The sequence below is a fragment of the Pan troglodytes genome, chromosome 3 (genome assembly GCF_028858775.2).
Source record: "Pan troglodytes isolate AG18354 chromosome 3, NHGRI_mPanTro3-v2.0_pri, whole genome shotgun sequence".
Taxonomy (NCBI): Eukaryota; Metazoa; Chordata; class Mammalia; order Primates; family Hominidae; genus Pan; species Pan troglodytes.
In genome coordinates this window covers 63,253,237-63,274,403 of record NC_072401.2, presented here as the reverse complement: position 1 = coordinate 63,274,403, position 21,167 = coordinate 63,253,237, and the positions used below count along the sequence as shown (strand labels likewise).

Here is a 21,167-nt window from a genome sequence, read left to right as displayed (position 1 = left end):
AAAAACATCCCATGTTCATTGACTGGAAGAATCAATATTGTTAAAATGATGACACTACTCAAAGCAAGCTCCAGATTCAATGCAGTCTCTATCAAATTACCAATGTCATTTTTTTCACAGAATTAGAAAATACAATTCTAAAGTTCATATAGAACGAAGAAAAAAAAAGACTGAGTAGACAAATCAATACTATGCAAAAAGAAGAAGGTGGGAAACATTTACATTACCCAACTTCAATATATACTACAAGGCTATAGTAACCAAAACACATGGTATTGGTATAAAAATAGACACATAATGCAACAGAATAGAGACCCCCAAAATAAAGTCATCTACCTACACCAACTGATCATTGGTAAAGTCAAAAAAAATATACAGTGGAAAGGACACACTATTTAATAAATGGTGCTGAGAAAACTGTATAGCCACAAGCAGAAGAATAAAACTGGACTCCTATCTCTCACCATTACAAAAGTTAAGTCAACATGGATTAAAGACAACTATAAGTTCTAAAACTATAAAACTCCTGAAAGAAAACCTAGGAAAAACTTCTGTGGGCATTGGCATAGGCAAAAAATGTCTAAGACATCACAAGCAAATGCAAATCAAACCAAAAACAGACAAAAGAAACTTAATTAAACCAAACATCTTCTGCACAGCAACAGAAGTAACCAATAGAGTAAAGAGAAAACCTACAGAATGGGAGAAAATATTTGCAAACTATGGATCCATCAGAGAACTAATATCCAGAATCTACAAGGAACTCAAAAAACTCAAGATGAAAAAATAACCCCATCGAAATTGTGCAGAAGACATGAACAGACATTTTTCAAAAGAAGATATAGAAGCAGCCAATAAATATGAAAAAGTGCTCTACATGGCCAATCAAAGAAATGCAAATCAAATCCAAATGAGAAACCATCTTACACCACTCAGAATGGCTATTATTAAAAAGTAAAAAACTACAGATGTTAGAGAGAAAAGGGAATGCTTATACACTGTTGTTGGGAATGTAAAATTAGTACAACCTCTATGGAAAGAGTATGGAGATTTCTCAAAGAGATAAAAATAGAACTACCATTGGATCTAGCAGTTCTACTACTGGATATATATCCAAAGGAAAACAAATTATTATATTTTAAAAAAGACCTCTTCCCTTATATGTTTATAGCATCGCAATTGACAACACCAAAGACATGTAATCAATCTAAGTGTTCATCAACAGATGATCTGATAAAGAAAATGTAGTGTGTGTATATATATATATGTATGTGTGTATATATACGTATATATACGTATATATATTTGTGTGTATATATATACATAGTGTGTGTATATATGTACATATATGTATATATGTACATATATACATACACACACACACATACCATGGAATACTACTCATTCATAAAAATGAATGAAATCATGCATTTTGCAGCGACATGGATGGAACTAGAGGCCATTATCCTGAGTGAAATAATTCAAACAGAAAGCCAAATACCACATGTTCTCACAAATGGGAACTAAACAATGGGTACACATGGACGTGCAAAATGGAATAATTGACCTGGAAGACTCCAAAAGGTAGGAAGTTGAAGGGAATGAGTGATGAAAAATTACCTGTTGGGTACAATATACACTATTTGAATGATGGGTACACTAAAATCCCAGACTTTGCCGCTACACAATATATCCATGTAACAAAACATACTTCTACCCCCTAAATTTATGAAAATATAAATAAATAAAGGTACCTTAAAGATAGCCAGAGGTAAAAATCATAAACAGGGGCCAAGCACGATGGCTCACGCCTGTAATCCTAGCACTTTGGGAGGCCAAGGCAGGTGGATCACAAGGTCAGGAGTCCGACCCCAGCCTCGCCAATATGGTGAAATCCCGTCTCTACTAAAAATACAAAAATTAACTGGGCATGGTGATGGATACCTGTAGTCTCAGCTACTCGGGAGGCTGAGGCAGGAGAATCACTTGAAACCAGGAGGCGGAGGTTGCAGTGAGCCAAGATCACACCACTGCACTCCAACCTGGGCGACAGAGAGGCTGAGACTCTGTCTCAAGAAAAAAATAAAAAATCATAAACAGGCAAATTGTGGTTTCAGCACATAAAACCAACATATTTACATAAATAATTCCTATAAGTCAATAAAAAATAACCCAGTAGAAAAATCGTAAAAGAATATGAAGAGACATTACACAGAAGAAACAATAAGAAACTTGTAAGTCATCAATCAGATAACATTCAACATGATTATACTTTAGAAATATATATCACACAGCTGCATGCTCAGAGATTTGATTTCATTTTCTCTACGTATCGGTATTTGTATTAGTCTGTTCTCACACTGCTATAAAAAACTACCTGAGGCTGGGTAATTTATGAAGAAAACAGGTTTAATTGACTCACAGTACCTCAGGCTTAACGGCAAGTGTGACTGGGAGGCCTCAGGAAACTTACAGTCATGGCAGAAGGGGAAGGGGAAGTAGGTACCATCTTCATATGGTGGAGCAGGAAAGACAGAGGGCAAGGGGGGAACTGCCACACACGTTTAAACCATCAGATCTCATGAGAACTCACAATGAAGAGATCAGCATGGGGAAACTGCCCCCAGGATCCAATCACTTTACACCAGGTCCCTCCCCCAACACATGGGGATTACAATTTGACCTGAGATTTGGGTAGGGACACAAAGACAAGCTATATCTGCTTACAAAACCAAAACTTTAATTTCTGTAATAGAATTCTTCCCAAATAAGACAGAAATATTTTCCACATATGTGTAATCTTGGGGATATATACAATAAGAAAATTTCCCATGTATTACAACTCTTATAAAATTTACTACATACAACTAAAATGAATATTTGGGATGGTTAAAGTTAAATGGGTGTCTGGACTTCTTTATTGTTTTGATGCAACAATTTTAACTTTTAGACCTACAGTCCCAATGTGACATAAAATTTATTTAAAATTTAGAACTAAGGCAAAATAAGATTGGAAGCATGTCCATTAAAAGAAATGTAGAGACAATGGCCATTCAAAAGTTATGTAATGAAAATATGAAGTTCCTAAGTTTTACTCATTATTAAATGTTCTAAACTTGGTAAAATTATTTGTTAACTTACAGACTTTTTTATGATAAAGATATACATGATTTCTGTGTGGAACACATAAACCCAAAGGCTTATGGCTCTTTTAATCAGTTTTGATTCTAACTCAACAATTTTCTCCTTTTATAAATATGCTAGTTTCTCAAATACTTTTTGAACCAGTTATAAATTTCTACTTGTTTTCTCATCTATTAATAAATTGAATGAAATCTTTGCCATGTCTTTGTTTTATATTTGCATGAGAGTTGTAATTTTACTCTTTTGAAAATTATACTTTTACAAAGACCAAGTTTGTCAAGGACTATGGTCTTCTACCTGAGTCTGTTATATTATGGCAGGTAGTCTTCTTCCACCTCTAAGTTCTCAAGATGTTTGGATAAACTGTTTTCTCTTGATCTGGGCTCATTTTGAGTAGATGGACTTAATACCTAGTATTTCTAAAGCATCTCTTTATAAGGCATTGGGAAAAGAGTAATAGGCCATATGTCATACCCAGAGGGAACTTAAAGTCTTAAAAGAAGGAAAGATATTTAAGGCATAACTTATTTTTAGATGACTCAACTTGTTGATAGTACAAGTTTTAAAATATAATAATTTGGAACTATAAAGATACACCACTATGATATCCTGCTCTGGGAAAAAGCATTGATTGATTGCCCCACTGGATCCACCACCCTGTTTTCAATAATGCCTCACTTCCCTCCAGCTTTCTCCAAGTTGATAATTGAGCATGGTTGAGGATATTAGTGTAGGGCCATTACTGCAGTATATGGAATCCCCTAACAGGAAACTTTGGTTAAAGGACTTCCCAGCAGGCTTACAACACTTTCTTTGGAATGATGCCACAGTCTAAGACTTCCCACTCATTTCTTCTTCCCTCGTCCCACCTTGCTCTCCCATGTATCATGCCTGAAATGTGGTCTGGAAGCTCACACTGCCTGTTTATCCTCTTCACAAACATTCCTCCCAATAAGTTGTTTGCACATATAATCCTGTCTTGACTCTGCTTCTTCAAGTACCTAAATTGACAGGAAACTGAGCTGAAATTTTCCTGACTTCAAAGGCTTTGTTTCTATCCCTATACAGTTACACCTTTCTTGAAGGGAGGTTATGTTATAATAGTATCCCATTAATTATTTCTGAAGAAAAGAAGCTGCTATTAAAGAGAGAAAAAATGGTAATTTCACAGTAGCTTAATATGGTCAATGTCAATACGATTCTGACTTAACAAATAATTGCTAAGCAAGACATTGGTTGACCATTATGCAGAGAACACCTCAGAGATTTTGTTCTGATGTGGACTGCTGAAAATCTAGTACTGTGTCATTCAACCATAAAATTCACTGCTATAGTCTGAATGTTTGACTCGCTCCAAATTTCATTTTGAAACCTAATCCCCATTATGGTGGTATTAAGAAATTTAGGAAGTGATTAGGTATGGGGGCTCTGCCTTCATGAATGAGATCAGTGACCTTATAAAAGAGATTTCAGGGAGCTTCTTGCCCCTTCTGCCATTAGACAGACCCAGTGAGAGGTGCCATTTCTGAAACAGAGTAAGTTTCACTGAACATCAAATCTGCTGGCACCTTAATCTTGAATTTCCCAGCCTCCAGAACTATAAGCAATAAATTTTTATTTTTATTTATTTATTTATTTTTATTTATTTATTTATTTATTATTTTTTTGAGATGGAGTCTCGCTCTGTAGCCCAGGCTGGAGTACAGTGGCATGATCTCGGCTCACTGCAAGCTCCGCCTCCCGAGTTCACGCCATTCTCCTGCCTCAGCCTCCCGAGTAGCTGGGACTACAGGCACCCGCCAGCACGCCTGGCTAATTTTTTGTATTTTTAGTAGAGACGGGGTTTCACTGTGTTAGCCAGGATGGTCTCGATCTCCTGACCTCATGATCCGCCCGCCTCCGCCTCCCAAAGTGCTAGGATTACAGGTGTGAGCCACTGTGCCAGGCCTAAATTTTTATTTTTAAAAAATTACCCAATCTAAGGTTGTTTCTTTTTTCAGAGACACGGTCTCATCAGGCTGCTCAGGCTGGCCTCCAACTCCTGGGCTCAAATGATCCTCCCACCTCAGGCTCACAACTAGCTGGTACTACAGGTACATTCCATCACACCTGGCTTAAGGTACTTTGTTGTAACAGTGGAAATGGACTAAGACATTGACTATCTTAATGTATTTAGTTGGGGTTCTGAATAGTTAGCCATCTTCTTACCCTCCTTTCATATACTCTAAGTTCAAAAAACATTCAGTAGCTTGAACAAAGTAAAATGAAAGTAGGGAATAACAAAACCTTTCCTTCTATTGATTGGAGAAAAGAGAAAAGGCCAGATTGACAAAGAATTGCAGAGACCAAGTCAAGTCGCAGACAGGAAAAGCAGTGCAGAACATTTCAACATTTCTGGCACCATCAATCACTGAAAATATGTCATCAGGACAAGGTCATCTTTAACTTGGAATGCTGTAATTGTAATAGGTTGTTTAGGTAGGGGAACCAGTGTATCAGCTAATATAGCCATTACCACTCATTTTCAGATTTCAAGGGAAAAAAATACCAGGAAACCAGGGCACAAATTTATTTTGCAATCAGTTTTTCTTCCTGAATATAATTTTAGTCACCTAATTTAACCAGTTGAAATTCTTCTTTACTATTAGTAAATTTAAGATAGTTTGTTAAATGTGAAACCTATATTCCATAAAAATATGGAACATTTCTCCAAATAGGGTTTTCCCCTACAGTAAAATCTGTATTATTATTATTATTATTTAGATTAACAAGTTGAGTGGTATGAAAAGTGAGTACACTGGAAACAGGAAAGACATAACTTGACTTCTAGACCACTGGTGTAACTGTAGCAAGGAACCCTACAGAAACTGAATTGTACATTTTAAATGATGAAATGGAGCTAGCATACTGAAATACACTTTCAAGCTGGCAATCTAGAAATTACCCTATATATTCTCCTTAGCTATCTGTTAAGCACCCACACATAATTCTGTAGAAACATGTAATAGTAGTTTGGATTTAATGAGTACTTAAGGTTAGATGTTAAAGTATAGAGCTAAGCTTTACTCCCTGAGACATCTGTTTGCATGCAAGAATTTCAGCAGGGGCTTAGTTATTACCTGGTTGAAATGAGATAGGAATTCTGCATTCTGGTCTCTGAAGTTCAAGAAATGTCAAACGGATTGGTGACACTCAAGGTCCTGATAGCTGGGAAGAATAACCAGAGACTCTGAGAAGTAAGAAAATAGAAAACCAGAGATAATTGACTGGACATGCAAATGCCAAGACTGAAACACTTTGGAGAAATAGCGTTAGATAATTTTGCTTTAAAATACTGACCTTGACATAGTAAAGCTGTATCAGCAGGAGTCAGGGTTAGGGTCAGCAGAATAAGGTGACCCAATAAGGCCTTAAGAGGCCAAGACAGCCCAGGTTTCAGCATGGCTTTCAATGGCTTTCAATAATATCACTGCTTCCACAGTGAAACCTTGTGACTGCCTAAAGGCTCCCGTCCTCAAAGACTTACCTATGTGTGTTCTGTCTTGCCAGGCAGAGAACAGCAAATAAGCAATAGAAAAGACTGAGTCATAAAAAGTGTAAAATCCCTGAAATTATTCATAAATGAAGTTGCAGGAAAGAAATACAGCCAGAAAGTGGGAAATTTTAAAGAAAAATGTAAGTGCAAAGATGAAAGGTAATTCTGTACAACAAACTTGTTCAAAATCATAAATTCCTTTTGTTCCCTTCATCTGTCATATGTTTTGTTTTAAGATTAATATTACCTTGCTGAAAAAAATGTGAACTTTTGTTTCACTTCTTCACCCACTTTTTATTGAAATATGCTAGTGTCGGTGCGAAAAGCGACGGCGCAGCACGGTGCGGCGCAGCTCCTGCTCGCCTTTCCCTTCGCTGGGCGAGAGGTGTCTATGGGGCACCCGCTGCCGCCGCCGCTACCGCCACCGCCACCGCCGCCGCCGCCGGGTGCTGTCTCTATGGCGAGGAGGAGGAGGAGGAGCGCGAGCTCAGCGACACAAGTACATAAATAAAGGATAAAATATTTTATGAAACAAATCTTCAATCAAGTATAACATTTTGATGCTTGGCATCTAGACTCCCTTGTGCCCTCACTATGCCAGCGGCAACTGTAGATCATAGCCAAAGAATTTGTGAAGTTTGGGCTTGCAACTTGGATGAAGAGATGAAGAAAATTCGTCAAGTTATCCGAAAATATAATTACGTTGCTATGGACACCGAGTTTCCAGGTGTGGTTGCAAGACCCATTGGAGAATTCAGGAGCAATGCTGACTATCAATACCAACTATTGCGGTGTAATGTAGACTTGTTAAAGATAATTCAGCTAGGACTGACATTTATGAATGAGCAAGGAGAATACCCTCCAGGAACTTCAACTTGGCAGTTTAATTTTAAATTTAATTTGACGGAGGACATGTATGCCCAGGACTCTATAGAGCTACTAACAACATCTGGTATCCAGTTTAAAAAACATGAGGAGGAAGGAATTGAAACCCAGTACTTTGCAGAACTTCTTATGACTTCTGGAGTGGTCCTCTGTGAAGGGGTCAAATGGTTGTCATTTCATAGCGGTTATGACTTTGGCTACTTAATCAAAATCCTAACCAACTCTAACTTGCCTGAAGAAGAACTTGACTTCTTTGAGATCCTTCGATTGTTTTTTCCTGTCATTTATGATGTGAAGTACCTCATGAAGAGCTGCAAAAATCTCAAAGGTGGATTACAGGAGGTGGCAGAACAGTTAGAGCTGGAACGGATAGGACCACAACATCAGGCAGGATCTGATTCACTGCTCACAGGAATGGCCTTTTTCAAAATGAGAGAAATGTTCTTTGAAGATCATATTGATGATGCCAAATATTGTGCTCATTTGTATGGCCTTTGTTCTGGTTCATCCTATGTACAGAATGGCACAGGGAATGCATATGAAGAGGAAGCCAACAAGCAGTCATGACATGAAATAGTCCTTTTATTTTTATTTCGAGCTACACACATGCTTGTATATAGGTTTTATCTCTGGTTGAATCCCTCGAACAATAGACAGTACCTTTCCCCCCCCTTTCATGGCCCATTTTATTGTCTGCCTTTCAGTACTAAGTATGACCGTTCCTATCTCAGATCTTAATAAAAAGAAAAAAAAACGCAAAAAAAAAAAGAAATATGCTAGTGTCTCATTTTATTCATTTGCAATTTCTTTCATTTGTCCGTTACTAACAACAACAAAACGATCCTTGCCATTACAAATTGAAAAAAGATTATTGATGTCATAAATATTTCATAACACCTAGTACATGCTTTGCAAACATAGGCATGCAGATAGCTAAATTTTACATTTCTTATTAAGTAGATCAACATTAGATTTTATATTGGGAGCTCGGTAATTTGGAATATTGATAATTCTGATGTTCTATGTTCAGTGTCTCAATCGTTCAACCTCTAAAATCATAGAACTATTTCCCATTTCCATTTTCCATCCTCATAGGTTTGTTTTTAGAACTAATGAGATAACATTTATAATCCGAGGGAGTAGATTACTTTCTTTCTCAAGACATTAGTGTGCAATTTAGTGCTTATGAAGAAGCAATTTACTGAATGGCACCCTAGTGGTATAAGAAATATTTCAAGGACTATTCCATTTCGAGAAAGTGAAAAATTGGTGGATTCTGCCTAGCAGAGCTTGACAATATGTGTAAGTTAAAAGGTTTTCAATGATTAAAAAAAAAAAACAAAACTGAAACTAAAATGGATCAGGGTTGTGTACAGTGGCTGATACCTGTAATCACAGCACTTTGGGAGGCCGAGGCAGGTGGATCATCTGCGTTCAGGAGTTCGAGACCAGCCTGGCCAACATGATGAAACCCAGTCTCTACAAAAATACAAAAATTAGCCAGGCGTGGTGGCACACTCCTGTAGTCTCAGCTACTCAAGATACTGAAGCAGGACAATCGCTTGAACCCAGGAGGCAGAGTTTGCAGTGAGCCGAGATTGCACCACTGCACTCCAGCCTGGGTGACAGAGTGTGACTCTGTGTCAATAAATAAATAAACAAACAAACAAAACTGATCAGCATGTCTTCTGTCATATTTTTCTTGATTTTATATTTTCCTAATTAGTTTTCATTTCTCCCAAAGACAAATGTTTTCTTTTACTTAACTCACAATTTTTCCTGTACTCTTCACCTTTCTCAAATGTTTTCTTTCATTATTAATATTATCCTGTGAAAAATGTCAGTTTTTAAGTTTTATATTTAACTCATTCTTGTTTTTATATCTTACTGCTTCATCTCATCCATTTATCATTTTCTCAAATGCCCAGTATTACTATAAAATGCAGATATATGTATAATCATTTTTAAAAATATTTAATATGAGAAGAGATTTTAAATACAGAACCATGACTAAACACATGTTATGTATTGAGAATATTTGAAAACCAAAAACAATAAATTTTCTCAATGAAAATTATCATGGTGACAAATTTTCTCTTGCCTGTGCCACAAACACCCTGGGGCACTTAGGGTTTATATTGTGATTATTTACTGTAAATCTTCTTAGTTTTTACTTTAAAATTCTTTGTTTATCTATGCGACATATTTTCAAACTTGATTTTAAAAAGCAAAAAAAAAAAAAAAGGAATAAGAAAGCCATGCATTTTATTAAGTTGAATAATTGTAATAAGAAAAAGAACTATACTGGCTCAGCTGCATGGTGGCAAAAGAATAGGCTGAATGAAATAATACAATTCTGAAATAATTTTTAATGACTAACATGTACAATTAAATTATTAGAAAGGATACTATTAGCTATCACATGAAATTTGGGAGAAAGAAGTTCTTTGAAAACCAGAAAATGGAAAATGGAAATTTCATATCTAAGAGCAAAAAATTATTGACAATGCCAATCTACTTAAGCTGATTTAATGTAATAAGTATTTGGATAAATTTCAATAAATACAAAATTCCTAGGAGTCAGAATTAATTAAACACACCTCAGAAGATCTACCAGCACCTCAGAGATGTTGGTGTTTGTATTTTTCACTCAATACATTTTTCACTCAATACATTTCATTGTTTAGTGTGTTAACTCTAAAAAGGGGAAATGTAATTCCAGAATACCAAAAGAAAGGTAAAGAAGAGACTAATTATTAAATTGTTTTAGGGCTGCAATAATGCTTTATATTTTCTCTAGCCTTCATAAATGCCTTCAAAAAGAGGTGTTTACAAAATATTCAATGAATGGATAAATACATAATTCTATCACTAACCTTGCGTAAAAGTAACAACTTTCTTTAAAGGCCCCCAGTGTTTACCTAAACACCGTAAAATAGATTTATTTCAGCATATATTACTCAACTCTAAATTGTGCTCATATGCTTCTTAGATTGAAATTGGACCCTGGTTTACTGTTTTTAAAATAAGCCAAATTAGTTGTGCACATATAAATGTTTCAATTCTTCCACAAGTTATACAAGCAATGTGGACCTGCATAATGTTCCCATGAAGACTTTTAGACCAATGAAATGAGAGGGAATTAACAACTTTGAATAAATGTGAAATTTATATGCCTGTATTTGGGTGGAAATACCTAATTGTTTTATTATTCTCCTACTGAGATATCCTTTATCCATGGAAGGCAGTAAAGCACAGTAGTTAAGATTGCAGGCTCCGGACTCAACACTTGGATTTGTGCCTAGCTTCTCAACAAACTACAACCTATAAAGTCTCAATTTACACATGGATAAAATGTATGTGATGCTAGTTCCCATTCCATAAATGCATTGTGAGCGTTAAATGAGATAATAAAGATAAAATATTTTATCTAGCACATAGTAAGTGCTTAAAAATTAACTGATAATTATAACTATCCATCTGCTGTATTCGAGGCAGCAAAGTTAGAATATATAATGAAAGATAAACTTTGCCTGTTTTAGAATAAAATGTTGCAGTTGAAAACATGCAGTTCTGTTTTTACTATGTTCAGTTTCTCTGCCTTCATATCTTGTATCTTTCCCCCCATTTTAGTTTGACATTTTTGGTTGTTGTATTTTTTAATTTTGAGGGGACAGAAAATTGATAATTAAATTCACTTATTTTTAAATTCATTCACTTATTATTCTAACCAACTTTCTTTCTAAACATATTTATAGCATTTTATAATTAGAACACACATACAATAAAAGCAGTGTTTAGATACAAAAGTATTTTTAAAAATTTACTCTTAAGTATTAAAATCAGAATTGCAATTACTAAAAAGTGTTGCTTTCTTTTCCCTTAATTCCAGTAGAAGAGGTTGTCAATTACTGACTCTCATTTGAAACTTTCTTTCTCCTTTTCATTTTAATTTTTAATTTTCTTTTTTTTTTTTGTAGATATGAGGGGGTGTCTCACTTTGCTGCACAGACTGGTCTTGAACTCATCACTTCAAGCAATCTTCCCATTGTGGCCTCCCAAAGTGCTGAGATTACAGGCATGAGCCACCATGCTCACCCCTTCTTGTTTTTTAAGCCTAAGCAGTGATGAGATGAGCCCATGTAATACAAGGTATAGGAAAAAAAAACAAAACAAAACAGGCTATATTGGTGGGGCACTCAGTACAGAAAAAAAAGCGATTGTGCTACCCTCTAGTCATTGATGCAAATGTTTGAGAGATTAAAAAAAATAAAAATGAGTCCATTTCTTATTACTTTCTAGATTTTATATTTTTCATGATTGTGTGCATGACTTTCAGGGAATAATAGCCATGTCTACTTGAGTTTTACAAAAATTAAAGAGAAAAGCCTTAAGACGTCACTAGGTAGGTAGATACTCCTCTGTATCTACAAACAGTTCTGTGATATGTAATTGTTAAAGGTATAGCATATGATGCCCTCTAGTGATTCGTATGAACATAGAAAAAGTCATGTAGACTGTCTCAGCTATCCAGATCTGTTTATGGAATTCTTATGTCATCATGCAAAATCTGTATACTGTTTTCCATTATTTCATTATTTCGATTATTTAATAGCCTCGATGTTTACATTTTGGTTTATTCTTGCACAAGTCCAAGTCAAACTCTGTTCTCTATTCTTTATAAAAACAAACAAGCAAGCAAAAACAAACCGTAAGAAAATGTAATAACATATGAAATTCTCAGATGAGAAAAAGAAATATTTCACTTTATTTTAGGTACTTGTAACTATGTTTTTGTGGAGTGCTTTTAACCAAAGAAGTCATTAATCCAAATGTATGTCTATTAAAAGTTAATCAACTTTTCTTAACTTAGTATTTACTGAATATAAGAAGTGACAAGTGAAATTGAATACATCTTGAAAAGGTCTAAAATAATACATACTGGTAATATACAGTTACTATATCTAGCAGAATTGCCAGAGATGTTTGCTAAAAGCATCTTTGTCCCAAATCTGACTCAGGATATCTGGGAATGATGACAAGTAAGGTACATTTTTATTTGGTTCCCAAGTGATTCTTGACCATTTCAAATACTGCCCTGCTCTGGGCCTTTCCAATGCCTTTTCATATCATCTCACATTTCCCTTTGCTAGATTAATATTTCCTATCTTTAGGCATCACAGTTTTTTATGTATGGCCTTCAAGTAAAAATACTTTGAACATATACTTTTATCACCGTTCACGATTTTTCTTAGGCAACATTGTCTCTTAGAATTTTATCTTAATTTTATGTAACAATTTAGGCTCTACATTATGAGATTTCATTCAAAGTAATTAGGTTCCTAAAGAAACAGGAGGGCTTCCTAACTTACAGTATATCACAAGGAAAAATGTTCTACCATATCAAGCTATTGAAGATATTATTTAAAAAGATTTAAAAGTTATAATTATTTATTAGTTGGCACTAGAGAAATGAAAGATGCAAAATATTCAGGGTAAAGTTTCATTTAAAATTATTTCAATAGTATCTACTTTTATGTTTGATAAATTATTTTGAAAACATGATTGATGAAGTTGCTGACCTACGAAAATCAAAGCCTAACAAATATTTACTTGTCATTTAAATTAGGAATAAAACCATGTAAGAAACCTGTAAAACCTGAGTTTTAGCTAAGACCTTACTAAAATCGGAGCCAGAATTAAATACTGTATTTGGAAACTGTTAAGGTGAAATAAAAAAAGAAAAATGAATCATATTTCCCATGGCATTGTTGCCAGTTTTCCTATGATGATCTTAAAATATCTTCTATTATAAAATAACATAGTAAGAGGAAACATTTTAAAACCAAGTCTAAAATTTAACTTGAAATTCCCATTCTATACATGGGAAATTATAAAATACTGAAGATATCTTGTGACTGAATAAGCTTGGCAATTTTGTCTCAAAGTGAGGCTCCATCTACTGATGCTAAAACAAGCCATTTATGACATTTATAAGCAGTTAATTCGATGAAAACCTAATCATTTACGTTAGAAGTTTGTAAACCAATAAACCATAGCTAATCTTACTAAAATGTTGTTTTCTCACACTGCTCATGCAAAAATCAACACAACTAGCAGAAGCAGTCCTCATTATAAACTCCAGTAGGACAGTTTTGTTAACACCACCTAACTTTCTTACTACCCACCCTCAGGCTCTCTGAAAGACCAGTTTACTCTCTTTCCCTCACATCATAACACAAACACACTAAATACCTGCTAATTATGGGAGAATTCCACAAGACTCTGCAGTAGATTTCACGGTAATACACATATTAGCCTCAGGTCATCAAAAAGTTTTCAACCTCAGATGAGAAGTGACAAAATAAAAGAACTAAATATAATAGAAAACCAAAAAATAAAGAGTATTGAGAATGAGAAAATAATATTGTTGATAGTTTGAAAAGAGGCATATCACCATTTTGTTAAAATGATTAGAGATGATTCCATAAAAAGATAACATTTGAATGAATTGACAAAGAATAATTGGATATTAACAAGTAGAGATATAGAGAAAGCTTTCAGCATGTTCTTGAGAAACATCAGTATAGTCATGGAGTCAGGAATGTGAGGGCAGGGTCCAGGAAAAGTATTCTAGTTTGTTCCTTTAAGTCTTAGTGTTGTGGGTTTTTTCCCTCTCTTTACTTCATGCCTTTGTTTGCTTGTACTGCTATAACAAAAACAAAAACAAAAAAGAAGCAAACAAACAAAAAACAGAGACTGGGTAATTTATGAAGAACTGAGCTTTATTTTCTCATGGTTCTAAAGGCTGGGAAGTCAAAGATCAAGGTGCTGACAAGTTTGGTGTCTGGTGAGAGCAGCTCGGCTTCCAAGATAGCAATTTGAAAGCTGCTCCCTCTGCAGGGAGTTACGCTGTATCTTCACATGGCTGAGATCTGATAAACCAAACACCTCCTAAAAGAGGTTTCACCTCCCAATGTTGTTGCGTTGGCTATTAAGTTTGCAACACATGAATTTTGGGAGACACATTCAGACCATAGCACTTGACATCTGGTACCTGTACAGTCTCTTGATTTACCCACTTTTGTTCCTTCTCAGTATTTGTTACTCTTCTTTCACTCTTTTGATGTTGGAGCTACCCAGACCTCTCTGATCCTAGGTGTTCAATGTATATTATCTCCATCTATAATTTCAATTTATGGTTTCACTTACTGTCTACATGATCCTGTTTACCAACTCTAAATCTTTAAGCCTCAAAAATGATAAGTATCCAGAGTAGATGCTGGGCTGTGCCATTGAGATCCCTCTTTGAGGACTGAGGAACTCATTCGCCCAGCTGCTTGGAGTGTTGTAGCTCTCATCTAAATTCTTTCCAAGAATTACATTCATTAGAAAAAATCTGCTTTGTCCCAGGTCATACTTGCTCCCTGGGGAAGCCTGCCTCCAACAACTTCTGAATATAGAAATACAAAGGTCTAACTTATTATTGGCAATATTGGACAATTCCGAAGAGCCATTCCAAATCCAGAGCTTTCCTGAGATGGGGTAAGGTCTATTTTGAAAATGTACCTCAGTTCAATACTTCAATTGCATAACTTTACTTCCTCCAACCCCTTAGTATATTTTGATCCCAAGGGTATTCCCTGATAATTTGTCTGCATGCAAAACTTCACCTCAGAGTCCACTTTGGAGAGAATCTGACCTTTTGCAATGTCTCGTTGTACTATATCCCCTTCTACTTTGGTAACATAAGGGCTTATTAAAATTAAGATACTAAAAATTAAGCTCATTATCTATTTACCTAAAATATTCTTACCCATTTGTTTTGTTTTGGAATATTATGTACCATACATGCCAGTGGTGCCATCCTCATGTATACCCTTGTTTTTAAAACATCTACTTTATCTACAGTCTCAAAGGGGCTGTCCTACGTACTCCAAGGACTGACATTAATTCAACCAGGAGTAGTCACCTGATTCAATCAATCAGGAATTTGAGATAGAACATAAGACAGAGACACTGGGTTAGTCGAATACTGTTTGGCTCTAGAGTGTAAGTAACATTGGAGCCAGATTTTATTTCATGCCAAGCCCAAATCAAAAAACATCTAACTTTATAGAAGAGACAATAATATAAACCTTGCTGAAGAAGCCAGACTACAAAGGGAGCAATAAAATAAATTGGTGGAGGAAACATAAATGAGAACTCACTTAACCTAAGAAATAGTGATGGGTAAGATAGAAGCCTGATTAAAGCTCCCCTGTATGCAGACTTACTTTTTAGAAATTGGTTTTCTAAAATTACCTTGAAACCTTACAATACATTTCCCATCAAATAAAGCATTACAAGACATATCCCCTGCTTGGTAAACAGCACCACAATCTATCCATTTGTTTCCATCAGAAACCTGAGAGGGATTGAGGCCCTTTACTTATAACACAGAGCAGAATAGCTGAAAAAAAAAAAAATTCCTTCCATTTTTGTTGCCACTGTTCTGTCTCTTTCTCTCAAATCCTATTACAATTACCTAAGCTCAGAATTTTCCTATTCTTTGTCTGTCAATACGAATACACTGCCTAAGATTCTGATTCTGGTCTTGCCCTTCTCCAATCCGTCCTTCATATTTATGAGTGTTTTCACTTACATAGTAATCTGATGGCGTCATTCCCTTATTATAATAAAAAATTCTTTCAACTTCATCTCTGAGATAAAACACAAACTGCTGTAATAGTTTACAATGCACTTTCTTATGTGACTCTATCCTACCTGCCTAGCAACATCTCCTATTACAAAGATTGCTTGAATTTCTAATCCACCATTAGCCATTCCATAGTTTCAAAAACTTGCCATACTTTCTCAAGTTTTCCTTCCTTGTGCATTCTTCCCACTGCTCAGAACATTCTCCATCATGCTTGTGGAAAACTTCTATTTATCCTTAATCTGTCCAATTAAAAGTTATGCCATTTTTTTAGCCAACTAGGAATTGTGCTGACCTTTTAGTCACTGCTGCGTCTGCACATAGCAGAGTACGATAAATATAGCAGATCTATATCTTATTTTATGAATTCACTGAAGCATCTTTTGCATTATGTAGACAGATTTGGGTATTGATTTTTATTTTGCAGCTTTTTGTGCATAATTCCATTATTGGAATTAATTTATTGCATTGTCATTTTTATGTGCATAACTCTTTTCAACGAGAATGAAAATGTTTTGAGGGTACAGTCCATAAACTTTCATATTGGCAAATGTTCCCCAGGAACTAACAAAGTATTTGGCATACTTAACTCAGACATATTTGCCACATGAATGAGTGAATGCTCATAGGGTAGCAATAGAAGATAAGGCTCCACATTTTGACAAAGCTTTTAGCTCTCAATAGGAAGGCAAAACTTCTGAGGAATAAAATCCCAAAATTCCTTCTTTAGAAGAACAGAAACAATGTGCATGGGCTAAGGGTGAGAATTTCCCCTGAAACCAGATTGTATGAAGAAGCGTGGAACGCCACAAGTAAGCTATGTTTACAGAAAGCAGTCTGTTCATTTAGGAGGAGGGAGTGAAAGAGACTGTGCATTATCAGCAGCTGTGCTGCCAAACAAGGGGCCAGGAGTAAGGAAATGCTAAAGGAATGTCCTCTCACACTCAGTGCTGCTCCATGAAAATTATTCCTGCAAGCTGGAAGTAGAGTTCTGATTCCTCCTTCTCTAACCAACTGCCACAACCCTCCTTCCCCCACACAAACAACACTTCCTACAAACAACAGACTCAAGAGGAAATAAAGAATCAGCAATGATAAAAAAAGAAGAGGCAAAGAATCTATGCAAAACATTGCAAAAAGAATAAAAGAAGCAGGCAAAACAAGAGGCAGATGAAGACAACATAGAAAAAAATAGTTCAAAGACATTGTGATGACATCAAACTTAAACAACCAATTTCGTAAGACCTCAAACGGGAAGTATAGCAGCTCAGGAAGAGTATAATAAAAAAAAATCAGATAGAATGTGAGCTAGAGAAAATTTAAAAAAAACTAGATAAAGAAAATTACCACAGGAAAACCATATTAGTTGCACCAGAAAGACACAGCTTGAAACAGTACGTTTCAAACCCAGAAACAAATAGTTTTAAATGTAATTTTAAAACATATTTTTAATAGGAACAAAAATAAGCAGGCAATATTATGAATTCCATATTAAAGATTTCTCAGAAAGTCAAATAAAAAAGTGAAATGGTAAAATGTATTTTGGAAATCAGATTACAAAATAAACAAAAGTGAATGGCGAGTTAAGAAATCTAATTTGAATAAAAGCGTTACTTCTATCTTAGTTGCAGGCTGGAATGTTCTGAAATGCTATTTTCTTCATTGCAAAGGATACGAAGCATGGTTCCTCCCTACGGATTCTTACCAGATAGGAGCGACACTAAAATAATTTTACTATACAGTTGTTTATAAGCCTAAAGAAGGCAGGATGGAAAGGCAGCCAATGGCCTTATCCCACAAGGCTATGAGAATGTATTGTTATACTGCCCAGTGGAGCTGGCAGAGTGTCTGAAATTACATAGGTAAACAATAAATGTTAACTTTCAACTATGCTGTGGGAGTGCTTTTAATTTTGCTTGTGTATATGCAATACACATGCACATAAATACATGTAAATACATAATGTCCATGTGTCCGTGATTGCATTTTGATACAAAGAGTATTGGATAATGACGTTGATTGCAAGCAACAGAATCATTATGATTAATTTAAGCAGAATAATAATTTATTAAAGGATTTAGCCAACTCATAGAATCATTGAGGTCTGGAAAAAGATTCTGGAGGCAAGCCTTACAGAGACATAATCACACTCCAGAATTTGTGTAGTAAAGAAACTGCGGCCGAGCGCGGTGGCTCACGCCTGTAATCCCAGAACTTTGGGAGACCAAGGCAGGCAGATCACAAGGTCAGGAGATCGAGACCATCCTGGCTACGGTGAAACCCTGTCTCTACTAAAAATACAAAAAATTAGCCGGGCTTGGTGGCAGGCGCCTGTAGTCCCAGCTACTCGGGAGGATGAGGCAGGAGAATGGCCTGAACCCGGGAGGCGGAGCTTGCAGTGAGCCGAGATCGTGCCACTGCACTCCAGCCTGAGTGACAAAGTGAGACTCAGTCTCGGGAAAAAAAAAACAAAAACAAAAAACAAAAAACAAAAAAACTGTCACCCCTGCGGCTGTGATCACCAAGTATCCAATGTCAGGAATTCAACTTTTCTCTTACAAATATTACAGAACTGGGGACACATTTGCATCAAGAACTTGGCCAGGCACTCACTGCCAGCCCAAAAGAATTAAGTTAATCTAAATTGAGACTTACATGGAAACATCTGCATCTTTACTGAAAGACATACTGTTTACTTGAGGTTTTAATTCTATATTAGAGATGATGATTTTATTTTGTTTGCTTGTTTTGAGACAGGGTCTCTCTCTGTCACCCAGGCAGGAGTGCAGTGGTGCAATCTTGGCTGACTGCATCCTCGACCTCCCGGGTTCCCCCGCCTCAGCCTCGTGAATAGCTGGGACCACAGGCATGTGCCACCATGCCCGGCTAATTTTTTTTAAAAAATATTTGTACTGATGAAGGTCTCCCTATGTTGCCCAGGCCGGTCTTGAACTCCCGGGCTCAAGCGATCCTCCCACCTCTGCCGTCCAAAGTGCAGGGATTACTGGCCTGAGCCACTGCACCCAGCCAAGATGCTTGAGCATTTTATAATGTTGAGAATTCACTACATATAGAAAGGCAATTTAAAAAAAAAAGAGTAGAGAGTGTTTGATAAGTGTCCACTGTATGCATGCATACCCGTCCTCCAGTTTTCTCCTAATGTTATATTAATAACTAACTCACAGGGTTGCTGTGAATATTACAATATATTTTATATGTAGTCTTTAGAAGTGTGCCCTGCACATAAATACTACCTAAGTGTTTACTATCTTTCCTTCCGTCTACTTCCTTTTCTTCCTTTTTGCTTGGACCAATAAAGTAAATGGGTAGATGTTAATGTTGTTATTAAGAAAAATATTGAATGAGAATTATAATGGAGGTTTTTTAACCTGTAGCATCTTATAGATCATCTTCAGCTTTATGTCCATTTTGGCATTGATTTCTCTTTAAATTGTTGACATCAAAATCCAACAGTGAGCCAACTAGTGTTTCAGAAGGAGGCAAATTCAACTTTCTTTTTCTTATCCGATGCTTAGAGAAACTCTAGACAAATGTTCTATTATAGTTTATTGGAAAATAAAACTCTATACTGAGAGTATAAAAATTCTCTCACTTCTACCAAACAAACAACAACAACAACACAAACCCACAAAACAAACAAAAAGTCCTAATTCAATTAGGATTCTCATCAGACATTACTCCAGGCACAGTGTAACTAACATGTGCTTTGGAACTTGAGAGTAGGAGTTACCCTGCTGTCATAAATACTAGCAGTGCTACTCTGAGCAGTTATCTAACTCTCCATCTCAGTTTGCTTGAGGGTAAAATTGGATTCATAAAACCTTGCAGATAAATAAAAATGCAGACAATATATGATATTCACAGAGTGGCTAGCTTTGTGATCTCTTTTATCAGAAGCATAATGACATTGGTTTCATGTACTATTATTTTCATAATATTCTACACCACTATTTGTTTCATGAAATTTATTAGAATTATTTCAGATGTTACATTAGAGAAATATCATCTCTAGAAAAGTCAACAGTATTTAAAGAAATGGTCAGAGCGTCCACAAGTAAGAATTCAATAGCAAACTGTCTTGCTAAGTGGCAATGACAAACCATAAGTTCATAGAGTCAGGAGGGACCTTCAAATATGTCACAAATTCTCCAATTTCCACAAATGATGATTCAGAAGATATAGAGTTTTTACAAGTATAAACCTTAGACTAAACTCCAGATCCATAATTTTCACAATAGTGTTATTTCCATTCTTACTCTCTAGATTTTCATTGTAAAACAGGGAGAATCTCAGATAGAATTGTTTTTCCCTTACTTTATATTCAGGCATACCTCAGAAACATTGTGGATTGCTTCCAGACCGCAGCAACAAAGCAAATTTGCAATAGAATCATACAAACTTTTTGGTTTTCTAACACATACGAAAGTTATGTTTACATTATATTATAGCCTATTAAGTATGCAATAGAATTATGTCTACAAAATGTACAGGGCTTAATTTAAAAAGTAGTTTATTGCTAAAAAATTCTAACTATCACCTGGGCCTTCAGTGAGTTAATCTTTTTGCTGGTGGAGTGTCTTGCCTTAGTGTTGATGGTTGCTGACTGATCAGGGTAGTAGTTGCTAGAGGTTGGGGTGACTGTAGCAATTTCTTAACATAAAATAACAATGAAGTTTGCCACGTCAGTTGATTCTTCCTTTCATGACAGATTTCTCTATAACATACAATGCTGTTTTATGTCATTGGGTCCACAGTAGAACTTCTTTCAAAATTAGAGTCAAGCCTCTCAAAGTCTGCTATTGCTTTACTAACTAAATTTATGTAATATTCTGAGTTCTTTATTGTCATTTCAAAAATGTTTACAGCATCTTCACCAGGAATACA

The 21,167-nt window shown here is 35.7% G+C and overlaps 1 protein-coding gene and 1 long non-coding RNA gene across 2 annotated transcripts in view; one reads left to right on the top strand and one right to left on the bottom strand.

Annotated features, from left to right (window-relative positions):
• LOC129143736 (uncharacterized) overlaps positions 1–21,167 on the bottom strand; it is a 72,850-nt gene that overhangs the window by 13,902 nt on the left and 37,781 nt on the right. The window contains exon 2 of the long non-coding RNA XR_008547532.1: positions 6,264–6,373. This is a non-coding gene — a long non-coding RNA (uncharacterized LOC129143736). The remainder of the gene's footprint in view (positions 1–6,263; positions 6,374–21,167) is intronic.
• On the top strand, positions 7,020–8,324 carry LOC461297 (CCR4-NOT transcription complex subunit 7-like). The gene has a single exon (XM_054683061.2). It carries the CDS (start codon positions 7,274–7,276, stop codon positions 8,129–8,131), a length of 858 nt encoding a protein of 285 aa, XP_054539036.1. The 5' UTR covers positions 7,020–7,273; the 3' UTR covers positions 8,132–8,324.